Below are 19,307 nucleotides of genomic sequence, written 5' to 3'. Positions count from 1 at the left end.
GTACCAGTCGCAGCAGCTATTACGAGCGACTGATCATGGGCGTCGGTGATGGGAGAACAGTGGGGAGACGGTGGGATGTTCAGCGGGTACCCACGCAAGAGCTGTGTACCCCGACATTCCACTCCCTCTCAGCCCTACTCCCTCCTTGCCTAATCAACGCCTGAGGGCACCGTGTTTCTGATTGCCATCCGTCTAGGGAAGGGGAGAAGGGGAAGCGAGAGCGTCAGCAACGTTGTGCGAGCGAGAGATGCGGGCACCGGTCACAAACGCGCTCATGGCAAACATACAAACGGCGAGAGCAGCAGCAACGCCAGCACACGACGTAGTTATCGGAGAAGATAGTGGTTGAGGTGTCTGACACTGACCCTCTTGTTGTTCCAGCGTACCAGCCTGTGTGTCTGCCGACGCGCAACAGTGTACTTGCACGCGTGGTCACTCACCTTGCCTCAGTTGCTCTTTGTTTTGGAGGCATTCACTCTCTTCAACCTCGGGTCTGTGGGCACGCCTATCGCTTTGTTTTTCAGTTGCGCAGCACTCTGCAACAGCAGCCGGCCAGTGCCCTCCCCCCAATACGATGAGGATAACAGTGCAGACAACTTAACGGCACGCAAAACGAAATAAACAAACAAAACGAAAAGAACATCTATGGAGAGGGCGAAACAGGAACAGAAAGATGGTGAATGGGGGGAAGGAGGGCTGATCGTTGAGAGAGGGAAAAGGCTCCGGCACGTGGTAGAAATGAGCGTCAACACCACAACCTCTAAAGCACTGTGTCGGCGGAAGTATTTGCCGCCCTCATGCCGCTCTGTGGCGCCACTCTTCTGTCTAGCCTCCCCCCTCTACCACCACCACTTACCCTCTTTCCATGGCCTCAATCAAGACCACACCACGTACAGTGACACACAACGAAACAAACAGGAGAAAGCACAAGACCAACGGAGAAGAAGCGGCGGTCGTATACTCTAGAAGGAAGGAAGAGAGCGAGGAAAAGAAGAAGAAACGCTCGTTTAATGATGATGGTGCATAGCCCCGAGTCCTGGTCGTGTCGCCCCACCACCACCACCACACTCAAGACAAACACACACACACGAGCGGGTCGGAGGACTCAGAAAAGAAAGAGGGCAATCTCGTCGCCATCTCTTCTTCTGCATGTGTAAAAGTGTGCTCCCGTGTTGTTGCCTGTGAAAAGGCGTCACCGCCACCAGCCTGGTCTAACCCGAGGAAAAATACACTACAGAGCGCGTACGAAGGAAGCGCTCACACTTGGTGAGGCGCACATTGCTCTGTCCTAGAAAAGCAGCCAGCTTAATTGATGGCAGCACCCCCCCCCCCACGTACGCACATACAACGCTAGAAAAATAGGCGTGGCGGGTAAAGATGGGAATGGATGAGCAATGAATGTGATGGGGGTGGGAGAGATGAACTGACCAAGCACCCACAGAGGTTGACAGACACGCGGGCTCGTACACGTGCAAGTGACCTCACAACAACGCAAACGACGTGCACGACTGCTCATCTAAAACAGCGAAAGACACACACACACACACACCCACAGACACACCAAAGCGGTAAATCCAGAGAAAATGCACTCAACACGAAAAACTCACAGGCGTGCACGGGTGCGGAGTGAAGTGCGCCCATGTCGCGAGCGTCACCAACGAAGCAGCGCGTGAGTAGAGATGAATCGCGGTTACTTCTAGTGAAAACGACAGCAAGCAAAAGAGGGGGGAACGCGGTGGGGCAGCGTAGGGGGGCATTTTTAGCGACACACACACACACGCACACACCCACGCCCACGCAGGAGGTGTATCGTCCTATGCCCCTCTAGCACTGACTCAGTAGCCGCCGGGGTCGCGCGAGTAGGAGCGCGTAGCGAGGTTGATGCGCATGCTTCCAAGGTAGCTGCTGGCTTCCGACATGAGTTTTGTCTCGCGCTGCTCCAGACTGTCGCGCTGCTCACGAAGGCGCAACTCTTGTTCGATGAGGGTCCGCTCATGCTGTGTGATGAGCTCACGTTGACGACGGTGCTCTTCGAGCTCCGCCTCTTTTTGTTTGATGACTCTGTCCTTGTCGGCGACGGCGTTGCGCGCTGCGTCCAACTCGCGCACCCTCTGCATCACCTTGTCCCGTGCCTCGGCCACAGCCTTCTCGCCAGCGTCGCGCCGGCTAGCCGCCTCATCTGCCTGTCGCCCAATGTCCTTGCCGGCACTGTCCAGTTCGCGCAGTACCTGGTCTGCCGACGCTACATTGCGGTCTGCCATACGCACGGCGTCCTCGGCCTTTGGGATGTCGCGCGCAATCGCGTCCGCCTCCATGGCGGCATCCCTTTCGCGCTCCTTCGCCTGGTCGGCTTCCACCGCTGCTAGCTCGGCCGCCTGGTGTGCACGGTCCGCGATGCGCTTCGCGTCCTCGAGCGCCTTCTGCAGCTGGCGAACCTTGTCATCGGCCGCGTCCGCGTCGTTCACGAGCGCAGCAGCGCGCCGGTCCAGCTTGTCGGAGTCGCGAGATAGGTCCTGCAGATCCTTGCGGGCTTCCTTCTCCCGCTCCCTGATGGCGCCGAGATCCTGCTCCCGGTCCTTCTTCTCGCGCACCACCCGCTCCTTGGCCTTGCGCGCCTCCTCCATGTCTCTGGCAAGGTCGCGCATGCGGTCTGTACGTTCCCGCAAATCGTCATCGGCGGTTTTTACAGCGCTCTGAGCGTCTGCAACGTCAGCCTCGGCGTTCTCCAGGCTGCGCTGCGCCTGGTCCAGCGTAGACTCCGACTTGTGCGCCGCCTCCACCTCCGCCTGGATCTCTTTGCGCATCTGGTCCTCCTCCCAGAAAGCCTTCGAGCGGAAGTACAGGCAGTCTGTCATGATCGGGTACAGACGCGCAAAGCGCTCAAACTCCGAGTAGGAGATGCGGTGATCGTGGTTGAGATCAGTGCGCTCGAAGAGGTCCTCCACGGTGGCACTGGAGAAGTCCAGTCCCATGTTGTGGAAGCCATGCTTAAAGTCTTCCACATCAATCATGCGAGTTCCTTTGTTATCGAATTCGGAGAAGACGACGCGCAGCTTCTCTTCCGGAGATGCGTCTGCATTGCCGCGGGGAACCAGGGCGGTGCTGCTAGCCCCAGCTGCATAGGGCCTCCGCACCGATCCCGACTCGCTGCGGCCACCGGTATAGGGTGCCAAGGCGTTGGAGGTAGACGCGACAGCGCGGCTGCCGGACGGCGTGTTACTGATGGCGGCACTGCGACTCAGCGCGGTTGAGGCCGTTGGCGGCTTCGTTGCCGGAGGAATTGGCTTCTGCGTCTCCTTGTGCCATGGATTCTCTGGCTGGAAGGCATAGAGCTGGCAGTAGTCCGTCAGCTGCCCCTCGCCCAGAAGGTCCACCCACTTGCTCTTGTCTTCGTCGTACACTTTGATCTTCGAGATGTGGAATGCGTGCGTTGGCACGTTTTCTGGCCGCGTGTTCGCAATCTCCGTGGAGAAGGCGCTCTCAGATGCGCGAGTGATCTCCTGCACACTGGGGCGGCTGGGGAAGCTGAGCTCGAAGTTCAGTTTACTGCCGAAGATGTCCGCCGCTACCTGCACAATGAACATGGTGGCAACAGAAGGGAAGCGAGAAGGGATTTGTGTCACTACGATGGATTGGGGAGCGCTCTATTAAGAGAGGAAGGGGAGAGGGGGGGGTGGGGGGAGCGGCGCGTCACGAAGTTCCCCTGCTGCAAGTGCAGAGTCGTTTTCTGCCGTGAACGGGCGTGTTGCTGCTGTTTCGTTAAGGTGCGGTTTTTCTCTCTTTGTGATCCCCGATGGTGGTGAGTTTGAAACGGCAGGATTGCCGAGGACGCGTGCGTGTTAGATGCTCAGGGAGAGGGTGCGTGAGCGGGGTAGAAAGAAGTGTGCGGTAAAGTTGTCAAGAGGCAGAAAAAGGCGACAAGAACGGCGGGGCGATGAAGCAAGAAAGCGTGCGAGGCGGGGGCGGGGGTCACATCATCAGCCCAGAGGTGGTCAAGAGTTGGAAGGGCGTGAACAGCGCACGTTAACGAGGCAGCTGCCAGGGACTGAGGTACTCGTAAGCACGGTGGCGTTAAGCGGGGGGTGAAAGCTGTCGGAGAAACAGAAGAAGGAAGCGACATATAGCACGACTGCTATGCGCGTAGAGTCACAGACAGAGAGACGGGCAATGCACCCCCACACACACACGCGAAGCCGCTGCTGCATGCGTCCTTCTTCGTTTTTTTTCCCAGTTCGTATGCACTTTCGCTTTGTTCGGTCCGATGACACATCACACAGACACGCACGCACGTGCCCCCTCCGACGAGAGTAGGCACAACGGGCGTGTGCAGGGGAGCGAGGAAAACACAAAGAGGGACACGACAAGCGCCACGTGTGGAGCGGGAGAACACACACGTGCACCGACGGTGCACAAAGCGCCCCACGCGCGCGAATGCAGTACACAAGAGAGTGCGTGTACGATTACATGCATACGGTGTTCGAAGTTTTGCAATCCGCAGGGAGGTATGACAGTGTGTGAAAGAGGGAGAGCGACTCAAGGGGAGAGTGAGACACACAGTGCGGAGGGGAGAGGGAAGGAAGGAGGGAGGAGGAACTACGGGAGAGATGTGAAGGAGTGGCGGCAGCAAGCGCAGAAGAACAAAGACAAGTCCGATAGAGACGAAAGGAAAGAAAGGAAAAGCAAAAGGCCCCCCCCTCCCCCCAAAGCAATGGCGACGGCGTGAGTAAGCGAAGGGCGAAGGTGAGAGTGTGACAGAGGAGAAGAGAATAATCACGTTCGAGAGACAATACAAACAAGTTGGCGGGCAATCGCAAGCAAAAGAGAGAGCTTAGGCACTGCAGATAACGTCAACAGCAAAAAAAGAGAGGAGAACGCAGAGAGCAGAACATATATTTCGCGATGAAGACAAGGCTAGAAGGAACCGGCGAAAGGGGAGGGGAGGGGACGTCAGTAATGAGGTAAGCTTGAAGTTGAGATGCGGACTTAAACTGGCGTGCGTTGCTTGAGAAATGGCTTCCCCCAGCCTCATTTCATAGCATAGAAGAAACGGGAACAGCAGAGAGAAGAAACGCGAAGAACGCTGTTGTGTGCTTCCTCACTCCTCAGCACGAGTCGGCAAGACAGCGCTTCAAGCGACCACTTCCGCGACCACGATGTGCCCGTACACGTGATTCAGCTGAGCGGACCTTCTCTTTCTCTTTGTCGCTCAGGTGTGCATGTGCGTTTGTATGATTATAGTTTCGCTATGCACAATTCGCTTCTGAGGCTGCGCCGCCATCGCGTACAACGGACCCTTCAGCCATCAAGAAGTGCACGCTGCGCGTCGTTCGTCTTGTCTGTTCACATCGCAGATCTGCCGCTGTCTGAAATTGGGGCCTTCTGGGGGGGGGGGAGGAGAGAGGAGTCTGTAAGCCCGTGTACGTGTCCTCGTATATATCGATATGTGGCACAGCACGATAGAAAAACAAACAAAACACTCCGTAGATGAAGTCCAGAGGATGCGGAAAGCACATACCTGTCGTGGTGGTGATGGGTGGTGGGGGAAAGGCCGAGAAGGGCGGTACACACACACACACACAAGTAATCAGAACGGGAAACTTCTGTGGGTGTCTGTTGTTATGATTGCAGAGCAATGACACACAAAGAGAGGACAGGCCAGCAGCAGGAGAAACGAAGCAACAGCACAGTGCAACCCATGAGTGCCCAGCTGCAGATAAGCGGTGCAGATGTGTACAAGATCCTTCACGAGGCAAAGTATGCCCATGTGTACAGCAGCACAGCGGCCCTCCGCAAGGTACCCCTCACACGACCCAAAATGAATTGATGTTGAACACGTTCCGTCGACCCTACCGCCAATGCGGGAAGAAGAGGGGCATGCGACTACACCAGAGGGGATTCAGAAAACACAAACACAAAAACAGCCATAAACGCCGTTGCAGTAGTCCCCCCTCCCCCCCCCCCCACACTCACACCCACACACACGCCTCCAACACCCCCACCATGCAGAGGTGCTCTGTCTGTCTTGTGGGCGAGGGAGAGAGAAGCGAGAGGGGAGGCTTGTCTTTGAGCAGGCACCGTAATCACAATGTGGGGCACAAGGGTGAATGACACGGATGAAGTTCTTGAGACGCTGGGTACCCCAATCATACTCATCACCCACCCACACACGTGCACGTGAGCAGCAAAGAAAAAGGAGAAGAATGATGATTCCGCACGCAGAGACGGGAGCTGCTGCCTCGATTCTGTAGAGGGAGGCAGAGATGAGTGCGCAACGACAAGGACAGCAACGAGAGGGGAGGGAAAACGAAAAGGGTGAACAGAGAAGCGTGCGAAGGCTACACGTTTGTAGCGTTTGGTTCTCTTGATGGAAAAACGATGTGCCTGTGCGGCTGTGCTCCTCTCGCTCTGTTGCAGGTACGTCCCGACGCGTTCGGTGTATTTTGTACATCGGTTCACAACTTGCATCAACTCTTCCCCAAGGCTCTGCAGATGAAGTTGCGGGAGACCGTTGTGTACGCCTCGCGGTGACCCTGCCACACTCTTTTCCTTCCCCTCGCCGTCCTCCCAAGTCGGAGGGGGGGTATCCGCGAACGTTTAAGGACGCACTACTCCTGAGAAGCGCAGAGGGAGAAAGCGACAAGAAGCGATCGGCGAAACAGGCGAAAAGAGGGTGTCGGTAGGCACGGAGAGGACAAGGGGGAGTGGGGAGAGCCGACGACCCAATGCGCAGCAAAGACACTGAAGCCTTCGCAGAGTCATTTTGGGCAGCGATAGGCTGGGGGCAGAATGGCCTCTCGAAGACGCGGAATTATGATAGGAGAGCTTTGTGGGGAGAGGGGACCACCAGCTGTAGCAGCGGTGATGGTGATTAGATACTCAGCAAAGAGTCAGGGGAAAGGAAAATGTGCAGGGAGGCCAGCAGGGAGAGACTATGCGAAGGAAGGCTCACTAAATCTTCCGCAAGACGCACACGAAAAATTAAAAAAAAAATGTCATGCTTCTTCCACTCGCTGAGGAAGAAGCACAGAAACACAGCTGCCAACACGTACAGTATACATTCACATACATCTACATCAATCAATCAATCTCTCTCTCTAGGTGATTGCTTCGTAGTGAATTAAAGCGCTCAGTCGCGTATGTTGTGCAAACACATGAGCTTCCCACCGTCTCACAACCACTAACGCGCGTCGCCACTTTTGTGAGGAGTGTGGGTTGGCGTAGGTGGAGGGAAGAACGATGACAAAGCGGCGCTGGAACTTTTTTTTGCCATCCGCACACTTCACTCGTTCGGAGTGCAAAAGAAAAAAGGGCAGGCCGGAGGAGGCGAAGTGCGATGACGACCGCGAGTAAGGCGGGGTGTGGGGAGAGAGAGAGAGGAGGCAGCGCGACGCGAAACGCAGATGTGCGAGTCGCCATTCCAACCTCCTTCCCCCCGGCAGCCACTACAGCGCTTCAACGCGTGTCATCCCTCCATCTGATGGCGCACTATGTGTGAAGGGGTGGTCGATTAAAGGAAAAGAGTAGGGGCACTACACAGGCAAACGGCCACAGCACAAACGGGGACGATGAGCGGTGCGTTGGATGAGTGTGGGGTGGCGAGTCGAAAGAAACGATGCAAAACGCCCGACAAGAGGAACGGAGGGGAGGGAGTGGGAGAGAGGACAAAGACACGGAGGCACGTGCACTCTCGAGTTCACCCGTATTCACCCTCATCAGGGGCACCCGGGGCCATGGCACTTTATAGAGGGAGGGGGGGGGGACATAAGAGCAATGAAAACAAGAAGGGGCTGATGGGACGAGCAAAAGCAACGAAAAGAAGGAAGACCGCCTTCACATACACATGCCAACACTCAGCCAGGACGGGCAGCCTGTGTGCACTGTGCGCTGGTACGCCGGCACACTGCCATCAGTGTATGCGATGGAGTACACCTCCACACCCACAAACACCCAAGCACGGCCGCAGAGGGATGGCGGTGGCGGTGCAGTACGGCAGCAATAGATAAACAAAAAAAAACATACAAGATGTACACACACTGTGGGGAGGGTGAGACGTATAGTCAAACAACTCCACAGAGGATCCCTTACAGACGTACAGGAACGGGGGAGGGGAGGGGAAGAAAGAAAGGACAGCCAGGGAAGAAGGGAGGAGGGAGAAATTGGAAACACGCTCACAGACGGTGAACAAAGACGCGTACCATGGAGGCCAGATAATACCCATGAAGATGAAGGGAGAGGGGAGAAAATGAGGATCTAGCCCACACAGAAGAAAACCCCACATCAAGGTAGAGGAGCTGCTGATGATGTAAGACCCCTAAGGAGCTTGTTTGCCCAAACAGGCGCTAGAAAAACGCGATTGTTTCCTCAGCGTGCCCACCTCGCCACGAAGGCGTCAGCAAAATGTGAGCCCGCACCACCACAGCCCAGCCACGTCTCTCTGCTTCCCCGCGGCGGAATCCGAGTCATCCAGCCCCAGCCGCCCTGCCGCCGTATTGGGCCATGCGTCTAGCGGACTCTTCTCGTTTTTTCCCCTCGTCCCTCCTTTGCATTACGTGCTGGGCGATCGGCACCGCACGGGCTCAGGCGGAGCGCATGCCCTGATCCGAGCGGGCTGCGGCCAGGGACCCTGGCCGAGGGTGCAAGCGGTGGCGGCCGTCGTGTGCGCAGTAGTGGGTGGTGTAGACGCATGCCGGACGTGCACCAGGAGGAGGCCGGCCAGCCTCAGGTCAGGGCCCCCTGAGGCCCTGCACCCTGCCTGGGTGCCATGCTTCGCCCTCCGTCGCTTCAAGCTGCGGCACCCCGTAACCCGGTGTCGAGATTCTCCGCCGTCGACTCCTCCAGACTCGGCGGCGCCATTCGGGGTGCTCTCGTCATTCTTCCGGCATCGGTTTCCTCATCAGCCCGCCCAGTTGCGTGTAGGAGGTGCCACACTATGTCGCAGGCTTGCGCTGTGGGGTTGATGGGTATGGATGTCCTCACGTCTTGCTCGGATGCGATACGCCATACTAGCTGTGCTTGACGGCGCGTGCGCACAGTGCTCGCAAGTGTGGGATCCTAAGGCCTGTCTCAGGACGACGGTGTTGACTGGGTGGCTCACTGTCCCCATCGTCCGTTTCAGTCAATACAATGCGTTGGAGGCGTGTCTGGATGACTTGCCCGCATGCGCCGCGACAGTGGGATGAGTCCGCGGCAGTAGGGGCGTTCCGCCCTCTCCGGAAGCCGCGCGCGCTTAACAGGAGTAGGTGTATCGAGCAGAGAGGATCTCCGTGCTTAGGCACGCGCCTGCGCACAAAGAGCCCATCGCCTGCCCCCCCCCGAAGGGCCACAGAGGGGGCAGCGATAAACACCCAAGAGGGGAACTCCATGCAGCGCGGGTGAGGTGTGCGCAATCGCATCACTGCGTGCGCGGTCATGGCGCGAAGTGCGGCGGTGCTCTTTGAGCGGTCCGCAGATCTCGCGCAGCGCACCCGGCACAACGCCGAGTCGGCCGCTCTCGTGGTGAACACAGGCGGGGGTGGGCGCACCACAGAGCCAGCGGAGCAGTAGGGACAGCACACCATCTGCACCCCATGCTGCCGCTGCCTGTTACCCGCAGTTGCAGGAACCCCCAGTGCAGACAGGTGCTCGTGTGGTGCTAGGCGAGCATGGCCTTCTGTCGCCTCGGAAGCTCCACGTCCCTCCTCCTTTGGTGTGAAAGACGGATGCCGAGACGAACACACACACACACACGCACACACACCCACACCCACAAACGAATAGCATATGCGCTAGTGCAGGAAGACAGAGCAAAGGAAAATATAAGGAAAACAGAGATGGTCAGGCCACAACGCACTCCTCGTTGGTGTGCGCGTCCATTGTGTGTTCGATACCCTCTTTAGACATTTGTTTTCAATTTTTGTTCTTCATCTAATTTTTCTGGTGCTAAGTGATGTGTATGCGTGGGGTGTTGGTACGTGTGTCCGCCGCGAGCATGGTTTCCAGTCCGTATGATTTCTGCTTTCTCTTTCCGTGGCTGCCGCAGTCTTCATAGACACCCTAGTCGATGTCGATGTTGTGCACATGTTTTTCGGTAAGTTCGTATCACTGTGTGGGTGGTTTATCCTGCCAAAGAAACGTGCCGACAGGGGGTGGGGAAGGGGGCTGCCACGGCGGGATGCTCCTGGGCAGACAATGGAATCGCAAGAACAGATAAGGACGCAACAACACAGAGGCCAAGGATGAACAGCACCAAAAGAAATAAAGGAGGGAACCGCACGCACGTACATACACACCAACGCACAGACAGAGAGAGCGAAACGCGGGTGGCGAGGAGAGAAAAGAAAAGGGGTCAGTGAAGGGAGACGTTTGCTGCCACCTCCAACCCCTCCCCCTACCCTACCCCACCCTAGAACTGGCGCGCATCCGAGACATCTGCCAAGTGAGGAGGAAAGAGGAAGATGAAGAAAGTCTGTATGGTGGTTGCCATGACGGCCGCGAAACAACGAGGAGAAGTGAAGATGAGAACGTCCGCGAAATGAAGACACAAACGGAAAAGGAAATCAAAGACGGCGTGGCTTGGGGCATCAGCGGCAACCTGTTCGTTCAACAGCTGATGAGGGAAGGAGACACAGGGGTGGAGGAGTCCTAAGAGGAGGAGGGGGGCCAGCTTGCAATGCAGTGAATAGGCAACCAAGTCCTCAGATAGCTTCTGTTCAGCGCCACAATCCACCTCTCTCCCTCTCTGCACTTGGTCCGTCTAACCACCGTCTCGGAGTGAACTTAGCCTTCTACAACTGCTCGTCTCTCGCAAGCTTTCGTCTCTAGTCTTGTGCCACTGCTTCAGCAAGACGTGGCGCGTGTTTTTTATAGGTGGCACCCGTCCAACCCGAAGCAAACGCTAAAATGACAAAACTGAAAAGCAGAAAAAATATAAAGGAGCCGGCGGGAAGCAGCGTCAGCTACGTTGGTCGGCACTCCGACTGTGCCTATGTGTGCGATTTTGAGTGAGATCGCACGCATTATCGACTCTGCAGTACTACGAGGAGAGAAGACACATAAGGGAGTGCATGCGTCTGTGAGGGCTGTCTTACTGGCAGACAGGTGAGATACACGCCGCAAACAATAGACCATCTGCTCACGTAGATGGAGTGGGAGCTAAAGCACAGACAGTACCATCAACCACATCCGTGCCGAGTGAAGAGGCAGATGGAAGGCGAAGGTTGAGGCACGGACACCCGCACGCACTCAGAGATGCGTACACGCACAAGCAAACACAAAAACCACGGAAAGACGCAAAACTAAAGGTAATGTGAAGAGACCCAAAACACAATAAGGCAGCGTCATTCCCGAAGACAGAGAGGCAGACACACACACACACACACAGACGCGAAGGTAAGGAGAAGGGCGGAAAAGGGAAGCAACAAAAGACGGAGAACGAGAGTGGGGGAGAGAAAGGTAACCAGCATGGAAGGAGGCGAGCAAGCGCAAACAAGAAGAGCACCGGGAAAGGTGCGAGATAGAGGGGGGAGGCGGGGGAAAGGGGAGATCGGGGAGGGATGAGGGGGAGGGAGAGGGCCCGTGTACATCAAATAATAATAAAAAAGAAACGATAAAAGACGAAAGGGAAGAGGGGAGGGGGCCAGGAAGTAGCAGGTGTTGCGAGGGCAAAGGTAACGTATTAGCAAGTAAGAATAAGATGACACACACACACACATGGCGGGGAAGCAAACCAGTGGTGGGGGGAGGGGGGTTCTGAGAAATGAATTCCCTCATGAACAGCAACAGCACTAGCAGCAGAAGTTGTTGAGCAGGCAGTGCGCCGTCACATAAACACACGCAGGAAAGAGAAAAATGGAAACAGCTCGCCGATGCTGTCTGTCATGACTGTGGAAAAGGGAAGGTCGAAGCGAGCAGCTGCATTGTGCCTTTGCGTGTGCATGTGTGAGAGTGCCCAGAGGAAAAACGAAAGGAAAAAGGAAAACGAAAAGAGCTGTGTCCACACATCGCGTAGAGGGGGGAGCTCTGTCTGTGTGTATGCACACCATACGCTTGGCGCACGTCTTGCTGCGCGTACGCATCGGTTTGTATGTGAGTACGTTTGTGTCTTTGATGTGTACAACATAGACAAGGACAGGTACGACGATTTCTCGATTTGTTTTGTGCTTGTGCTTGTGTGTATGGGTGCGTAGATGTTGGGTGACAGTCCAAGTGTATCGACAGCACCACGCCCATTCATCACGCATGTATGCATGCCACCATTGCGCTGGCACACCAGCACAGAGTTGTGTTATTAATATAATGAGAACTGCCCTCCATGGGAAAAAAGAAGAAGTACGCGGTGCAGCACGAGGAAAAGGAGGAGTGCCCGAAGAAAACAAAGAAGCCAAAGAGGACACATACACAGACGCACACGAGGTACTTCTTCAAAGTAAAATCAAATCCAACAATAAAGAAAAACAACAAAGGGAGTGACGAGCAAAAACACCATCGCACGTGCATTGACAAATGGAGAGAGGAGGGCCGACGCCGCTAATCGCCCTCCGTTAGTCAGCAAGTCCCATCTAGCGATCACGCTGCAATCCGCTGTTAGACTGTTGCGCAGACTCTCTGTTCCGCGTAGGTGCGCGCTCACTCAGATAAGTGATACGAGGAAAAAGGAAAGGCGACGGAAGACCGTGTGCGAAGAGCAACAGCAGAAAAAACGCAGCCGACAGAGAAGCAGAAGCACAACAATCAAAATCATCCTCATTGAAGAGGCATTTGGCCTTCTTTTTGAGGAAAAAGAATGCAGCGTGTCAGGTGTTATTCACCCTCAACATCTCCCTACAGCCCGCACGACGCACGCACACACAAGCGAGGAGCACAATCGAAAAAAAAAACTGAGCCGACACAGCAAACACGCACACACAAAGAATGAAGCGGGGGAGCAGAGAGCGAGGAGAATCAAAATCCAGAAAAAAAGCGGAGAGTGGGGGGCTGATATGGCACAAGCCGCAGAGCCCTTATCCTTCTGTGTCTGAGTATCTGTTTTTCGGTATGTAAGTTTTGTTGTTTATTGTGTTCTGTTTTGTTCTGAATGTAAATTTTTTGTCGTTTTCTCCATGTGCCCTCGTCCATACTCATCGTCCCTTTCACTGACCATTTTTCCATTGTTTTGGCGCTTCTTACGTATGCTCTTCGGTCACATACCGGAGTAGGGTGTACGCAGGAAGACGGACAGCATGAGGCACATCGTGCACAGAGACCCAAAGGGCTCCACACATCCAGACGTGAACGGGGAGCGAGGGATAATGAAGAGATGCACTGCGGCGACGACGAGGACAGACAGCGACAAAAAAAGCACCACAGCAATTTACACCAAAGTAGCGAAAAAGGTAAGAAATGAAAGCACAAGTACAAACGCAGACCGGAAACAAAAAAAAAGAAAAATGAGGGGAGGAAAAGGTGAGACTCTAAGAAAGGGAAACGTCTATCGGGCAGCCGCTCTGGCGTATGTGCGGGTGTGTATGTGGGAAGGGGAAGGGAAGGGGGTGGAGGAGAATCAGGCGCGTGCATGAACACCACCGCTCTCCGTCACGCGTGCACAGAGGCACAGCAGACAACACAAAACATATGCCTATGCGGTCTGACCTGCGTCCGTAGCGTACACACACGCATGCCTACACGTTTACCCATTCACAGAGAGCGGGTGAGTGGGAAGGCTCCCGGCTTCACTTTTACTTTGAAGAGGAGAGGGGGGTAGGGAGGGGGTGGGGAGAACAAACACACGAAAAGCAAGTGAAACATTTAACGTGTGAGAAGATAACGATAACGCCACTACCGAAAAGATCTCCAAGAGGTAATGATGAACAGAGAGAGAGAGGCGAAGACATACACGCGCATAGAGACACGGCAACAACATCAAAGAACAAGCCAAAAAACAAAATGACACGACAAACGTGTGTCGAAACAGCAAAGCAATGGAGGGGAGGGGGAGGGGGACGTGAAAGGGGTAAAGTTGCTTCTCTGCCGTATGTGTGCGCGTGTGTCTTCTTCTGTTTTTTTTTTTGCGCAAGGACGAGAAAGGATGGCAGAGACCCATAAAGGCTCTGCACCCCCCCACCCCCACACACACGTACGGGCAGTTCAAGGGGTTTGTAGAGTGGCCTGTGTGTGTGTGTGTGTGGGTGCTCGTAGGGGAGAATTCCCGTTGTCGGAGGCCTTATGTTGTTGATTAGCTTGTTTTCCTGTCGCTGGGAGGTTTATGAAGGCGCGCAGCAGACAAGGAAGTCGGCAAGGCAAAGCAAAAGCACACAGAGAGCGATCATGGTGAATGATGTATAAGGAAGGGCGTGTCAGGAAGGAAGGAAGGAGGGAAGGAAGGAAGGAAGGGGGTGTGGGCGAAGAGTAAGAAGCGAAAAAGTAACTTTCAAGCTAAGGAGTCAAAAGTGCGCATGACAAGAGAAGAACAAAGAAAAGGAAAGAGAGGGGGGGAGAGGCTAGTGGAGGCGAGAACAAAAGAAAGGGTGTTATTGTGTGAAAGGAGGCTTGGGTAGATGGAGAGAGCAAGCAGAGCCAAAAAGAAACCAATGCGGGGTAGCGAGGGGACAAGTACGAGCACCCCATCCTGGCATTCCCGCCCGCCTTCCTCTCCCTCGTCCTCAGCACGCGGGTACTCGGGATAGATACAGGAAAGGAAGAGCGAGGGGTGAAGGGAGGAAAGAGAGGTAGCTTAGTAAGGAGAGATGGCTGGGGGAAGTGGGACGGAGAGGCTACAGCAAGTATACGGAGAGATGTTACACAATAAAGAAAATCAAATCCCCCACGGGCCACGTGAGGCTCACAACGAGACAAAAGACAACCAGAAGAAGGCATGCGGGTAGGGGGGGGGAGGAGAGAAGGAAGTATCAGCAAGGAGAGAGACAGAAGAAAGGAAACACACACAGGGATGAGAGATGGGAAGGAGTAGGACGCAAACGCCGAAGCTGGAAAGAAACCAAACAAAACACGAAAGAAGTGAGGCCGATAATACGACAAGCGAGGAGGAGAGAAAAAAGAGACGCCGAGGGAAGAGAGAAGAAACAGGGGGTAAGGGGAGAGGATGACAGCAAGGAATTCGAGATGGAGGGCGCCAAGACCGATGAGGGTGCAACCGCAAAGCACCTCGAGTTCTCTGGCGCGAGTGGTGTGATGCTCTTAGCATGCGGCGCTGGTGGTTAGTAGATCGCGTTGGTTGGCTGCATCTGCTGCGCCGGCGATGTCAGCACCATGTACATCACATCGCCTGCACCCTGCACCACCGTGCGACTGTTCGGGATGGCCACCAACATTGCCGGCTGCGTGGGCGATACATTCTGCACAGGACCCCTGCCGTTCGTCAGAACGTAGGTCGGGGTCAAGGCGGTGGTGGCGGGGTACAGGGGATGAAATGGTGGCTGCTGGGTTGGCATCAGGTGCGCGGCGTAGTTGATGGGCGTTACGTTGGACGATGATGCGCGCGTCGTACCGGGGGACTCAGTAAAGGTGCAACTCACAGCCGAGGCGGCTTCCGTGAGAGGAGCACTGGCAGCAGAGCGGGCACGACGAACCTGGATCTTGTTGCCGCCCACCACGTGACCAATCATCTCCGACCGCGCCACTGCCGCATCGTCAGTATGTTGGAACAACACGAACCCGTAGCCCTTGCAGTGGTGCGTTCCCTTGTGGCACATGACCTTGGCAGAAACGATGGGGCCGAAACGTTTGAACAGCTCATGCAGGTCTGCATCCGTAAACCACTCAGGCAGAGACGCAACGTACAAGTTGCTATCGTAGGCTCGTGCAGCGGGGTCGCTTGCCTGCATTGACATGCTCAGCGACTCATTCTTCATCGGTGACACATTCTCCTCGTAGTCGCTTAGCGGCACATTTTGTGTAATGCCCTGTAGAGACCCAGACATGACCCGCGGTGCGGGCGCCTGTGAGGGGCTCAGCATCATCAAGTCCGAGTCGCTTCCCGCCGTGACGCCGAAGGGCGTGAAGAGTGCGGGGGCAGGACTACGCTCAGGCGCGGTAGGAAGGCAGTCGAAGCCCCAGTCGGCGTTGTTGCCGGCCAGAATGTCAAAGTTCAGCGTCATGGTTTCTTAATGACAGAAGAGCGTGCAAGGCAGAGAGACAAACGTGAGCAGCGACTGCGTCTTACGCCGTAAATCGCACACGCAAGCACGACGACGCGCAAACACAGCAGGGGAAAAAAGGGAGTGAGGTCTGACGTGAAAGCAAAACAATGGGGAGTGCACACAGAAAAGTGAGCGACGTGCAAAAGCGATTGAACAGGAGAGAGGAGAGGCGCGACGACGAGTGGGCTGAGCGCGGAGGGGGAGAGGAAGTATGGGCTGAAGGCACACGTTTTATGCCTTTCTTTTCACTCGAAACGTATCTGTTCTCCTTGTGTGTTTGTGGTGGGACGAGTATCTGTGCGCCTCTGGTGTGGGGGATTGCAGCAGTCTGTAAGAGAGACTGACGAAGGGGCTGCGAAGGGAGGAGGCGTGGCAAAGGTTGCCGCTGGGTAGAGTAAGAGGCACTGAAAATAAAAACGGTTGGGCGTTGTGCGAGGCAGATATGGCGAGTGAAATCTGCCACGGTACGCAGCGAGACAAAGCCCGTGGGGGAGTGTATGTTTACCAGTTGTTGTAGAGGAAGCAGAACAGGCAGCTGACCGATGAAGAAGGAAGGACATGATGATAGCGGGGAGCGTGACGGCGAAGAGAGAGACCTTTACTTCCTGTCAGTTATCCGCTCCCCACATCGATACTTTGCTTTTTCGCCTCGATAGAAGGGGGTAAACGTCCCGTTATTATGACACGCGTGAGCAGGTTGAGTGCGATGCACCCTCGACTCACACACGTTTAGCCGCACAATTGCATGTGCGTTGATGCCTACAGTCGCCATGGCACGACTGGAAGGTGAAGGTTGTGTGTGTGTGTGTGTCCTCCGGATGAAGGGCATTTGCCGTTGTCAACATGCTTTTTTTTTCTTTGCCAGTCTTCGTATAAGACGATGGGCGAACCGTACAGGCGAATCGCGCAGTCGGGGGTGTAGTTATAGACAATGGCGACAGAAATGAGCCCGTGGCAATTACAATTGAGCACTTCACAAACGTGTAGTAATAAGGAAAATACGCAGCACAAGAGAAGACCAGAAGTGAAAAGGCAACATAACCCAGCATGGAGAAAAAAGGAAAGGAACGTGCCGGTGCGCAAGATAGCATTCCCCTCTACAAGGGCTCCTCCTCGCAGCTTAGACAGAGAGCCCATACATATATTTTTTATTTTATTGGCACGTTGTGCGCGTTTTCTTTTCCGTGTGGAATAAGGCAGCACAGTAAGGCTGTGGGTGGGTGTGTCGGCGTGTCGGACTGTTGCCGTGTGCAGGTGTGACAGTTCCAATTGTGAGTCATCGGAGCTGCGTGCGCATGAAGGAGACCTGCAAGTGAAAGGACAGGTGGCATTAAAGAAAGAAAAAGGTGATAGCTTAAACAGAGAGGGAGACAGAAAGCCCACGTCATGCACACACACACACACACACACACACGGGAATATGAGGAAGAGAAACGAACCGAGAAAAGGGGGGTTGAAAGGAAGGGGTAGAGAAGGGCAGTAACAACAACCCATGCGGCTCTAAGGGCGGTGTCTGGTTGTAAGCTTCGCTCGTTTTGACGCACATTGGTTGTAGCCACATTTCCATGCAGGTGTGTGAGTGCTTCTCACTCTCTTCGCCTCTCATCTCCTTTACAACCTCCCACATTTTCCCTTGTGCTGAGTCGCCACCTGTGCCCTTCTCCCTTTCCCCCCTTTTTTTTGAAGTAGCGAAAGCGAAACGAAATGTTCGTCGTCCGGCGCTCTCTCTTCGTTGCTTTAAAGCAACGGGGTGTACATAAGCCTCTGCACTCACAGACATCTACACAGCAGAGACCTCCTCGAGACTTTGTTCTTCGCATTTCTTTTTTTTTTTCGTTTTAAGACGCGGTGGAATCGGAATCAACACAGTTTCCCCTCTTCCACAGTTTTGGGTGGGTGTGCCGATTCCACTCGTGTCACGTCCTTGTTAATGTGCTGTGCGTTGATCAGCAAAAGCGAGCAACTCTTGCTGTGGGTTTCCTCCTCTCAATAAGAATAACAGGAGGGAATAAGACTGGAAGAAAGAGGGGCGACATCCACAAGAGGGAGGCGAAGAGAGAAAAACAAACAAAAGAAAGATGCGACTGAACAAAGGCGTCCATGAAGCACACACTCACACACCCTAAGGGCACCGTCATACACTGCGTTTGCTCGTCCTTTCATTTTTTTTTTCGTTCCTGCTGGTCTGCGCTCTCTTTCCATATTTTTCTTACGTTTTTCCACTTCCATCTCTTCTTGCCGAGAGAGGGAGCCCTTTCTGCCACAGACAGGAGCCTGCTTTGTCGCTCAAGCTTCCGTGGTGTTTGGCTTTGTTGTGTTCATTTCTCTGGCACATCCGTAGAAGAGTACACATGAGAGGGAGTTATAGAAAGGGTGGTAATGGGCATGTGAACACGTGCACGACTGTAGAGTCAATGCAGTTGCTCATGTATTTACCCTGGTATGCCCTTCCCCTCCTTAACCCTTCCTTTCCCTCTCTAGAGCACACCACGACCTCTCTCTCCCCAAAGCGCACGCGCACCGTTGATGCCCGCATCAACCCTTCACTGGAATGAAGAAAACAGACGGTTATGCTGAAAGGCAGTGCGACTAGCAAGAGGACAAAGGAGGCACCATGCGAAGAGGTGCGAGTTGGGTAGTTCGGAGGGGAGGGAAGGCGAGAAAGAGAGCAGAAAACACACATGAAAAAGAGCCCACCAGCAGAGCAACAAAGTAGAGGAAGAGCAAGTAGTGACAGGAACAGCGGTAAAATACAAGAGAGACCTTTCTTTTCTTTCTTCTTTAATGCGAGTCCTTCGTTGAGTTGTTTTACTTGCTTGTCCAGGCAACTGATGTAGCACAAGCAGCAAGACTACGTACGTTGTGAACCGGGAGAAGGCGAGGGATATGACAACGAAAGCGAGCCCGTAACAACACCAGCGGGCAGAAAGAAAGAGAGAAGAAGATGGATATGGCGGGAAGAGGGAGAGGGACGGCAACAGAATGGACTCGACAAACAAAATGAGATCAGAAAATCATCTCTCAGCGAAGGACAGAAGAGTTAACTGGTGATATGCTCGTTTATTTGCTCGTCCCTCTTTCGTTTGTGTTTAGGAGGCGGCAATCTACCATTAAGAAAGACTAACATAAAAAACACACACATCGTGTGGGTACACAGAGCTGGCGCGAGAGACACAGGAGAGAAAAGGAGAGCAC

General features: G+C 54.6%; 2 protein-coding genes across 2 annotated transcripts, besides 1 other annotated feature; both read right to left on the bottom strand.

The window, feature by feature from the left end:
• Positions 1 to 1,835: 1,835 nt before the first annotated feature.
• Positions 1,836 to 3,584, bottom strand: LPMP_090120 (hypothetical protein; the record flags this gene model as incomplete). The annotated part of the gene is made up of 1 exon (XM_010705948.1): positions 1,836 to 3,584. One exon carries the CDS (start codon positions 3,582 to 3,584, stop codon positions 1,836 to 1,838), a length of 1,749 nt encoding a protein of 582 aa, XP_010704250.1.
• A 4,776-nt stretch (positions 3,585 to 8,360) lies between these two features.
• Positions 8,361 to 9,690: a repeat region.
• A 5,480-nt stretch (positions 9,691 to 15,170) lies between these two features.
• On the bottom strand, positions 15,171 to 16,070 carry LPMP_090110 (RNA-binding protein 5-like protein; the record flags this gene model as incomplete). The annotated part of the gene is made up of 1 exon (XM_010705947.1): positions 15,171 to 16,070. One exon carries the CDS (start codon positions 16,068 to 16,070, stop codon positions 15,171 to 15,173), a length of 900 nt encoding a protein of 299 aa, XP_010704249.1.
• Positions 16,071 to 19,307: the final 3,237 nt, after the last annotated feature.

The sequence above is a fragment of the Leishmania panamensis genome (genome assembly GCF_000755165.1).
Source record: "Leishmania panamensis strain MHOM/PA/94/PSC-1 chromosome 9 sequence".
NCBI classification, from domain to species: domain Eukaryota; phylum Euglenozoa; class Kinetoplastea; order Trypanosomatida; family Trypanosomatidae; genus Leishmania; species Leishmania panamensis.
This window is presented reverse-complemented; position numbering and strand designations above follow the sequence as displayed.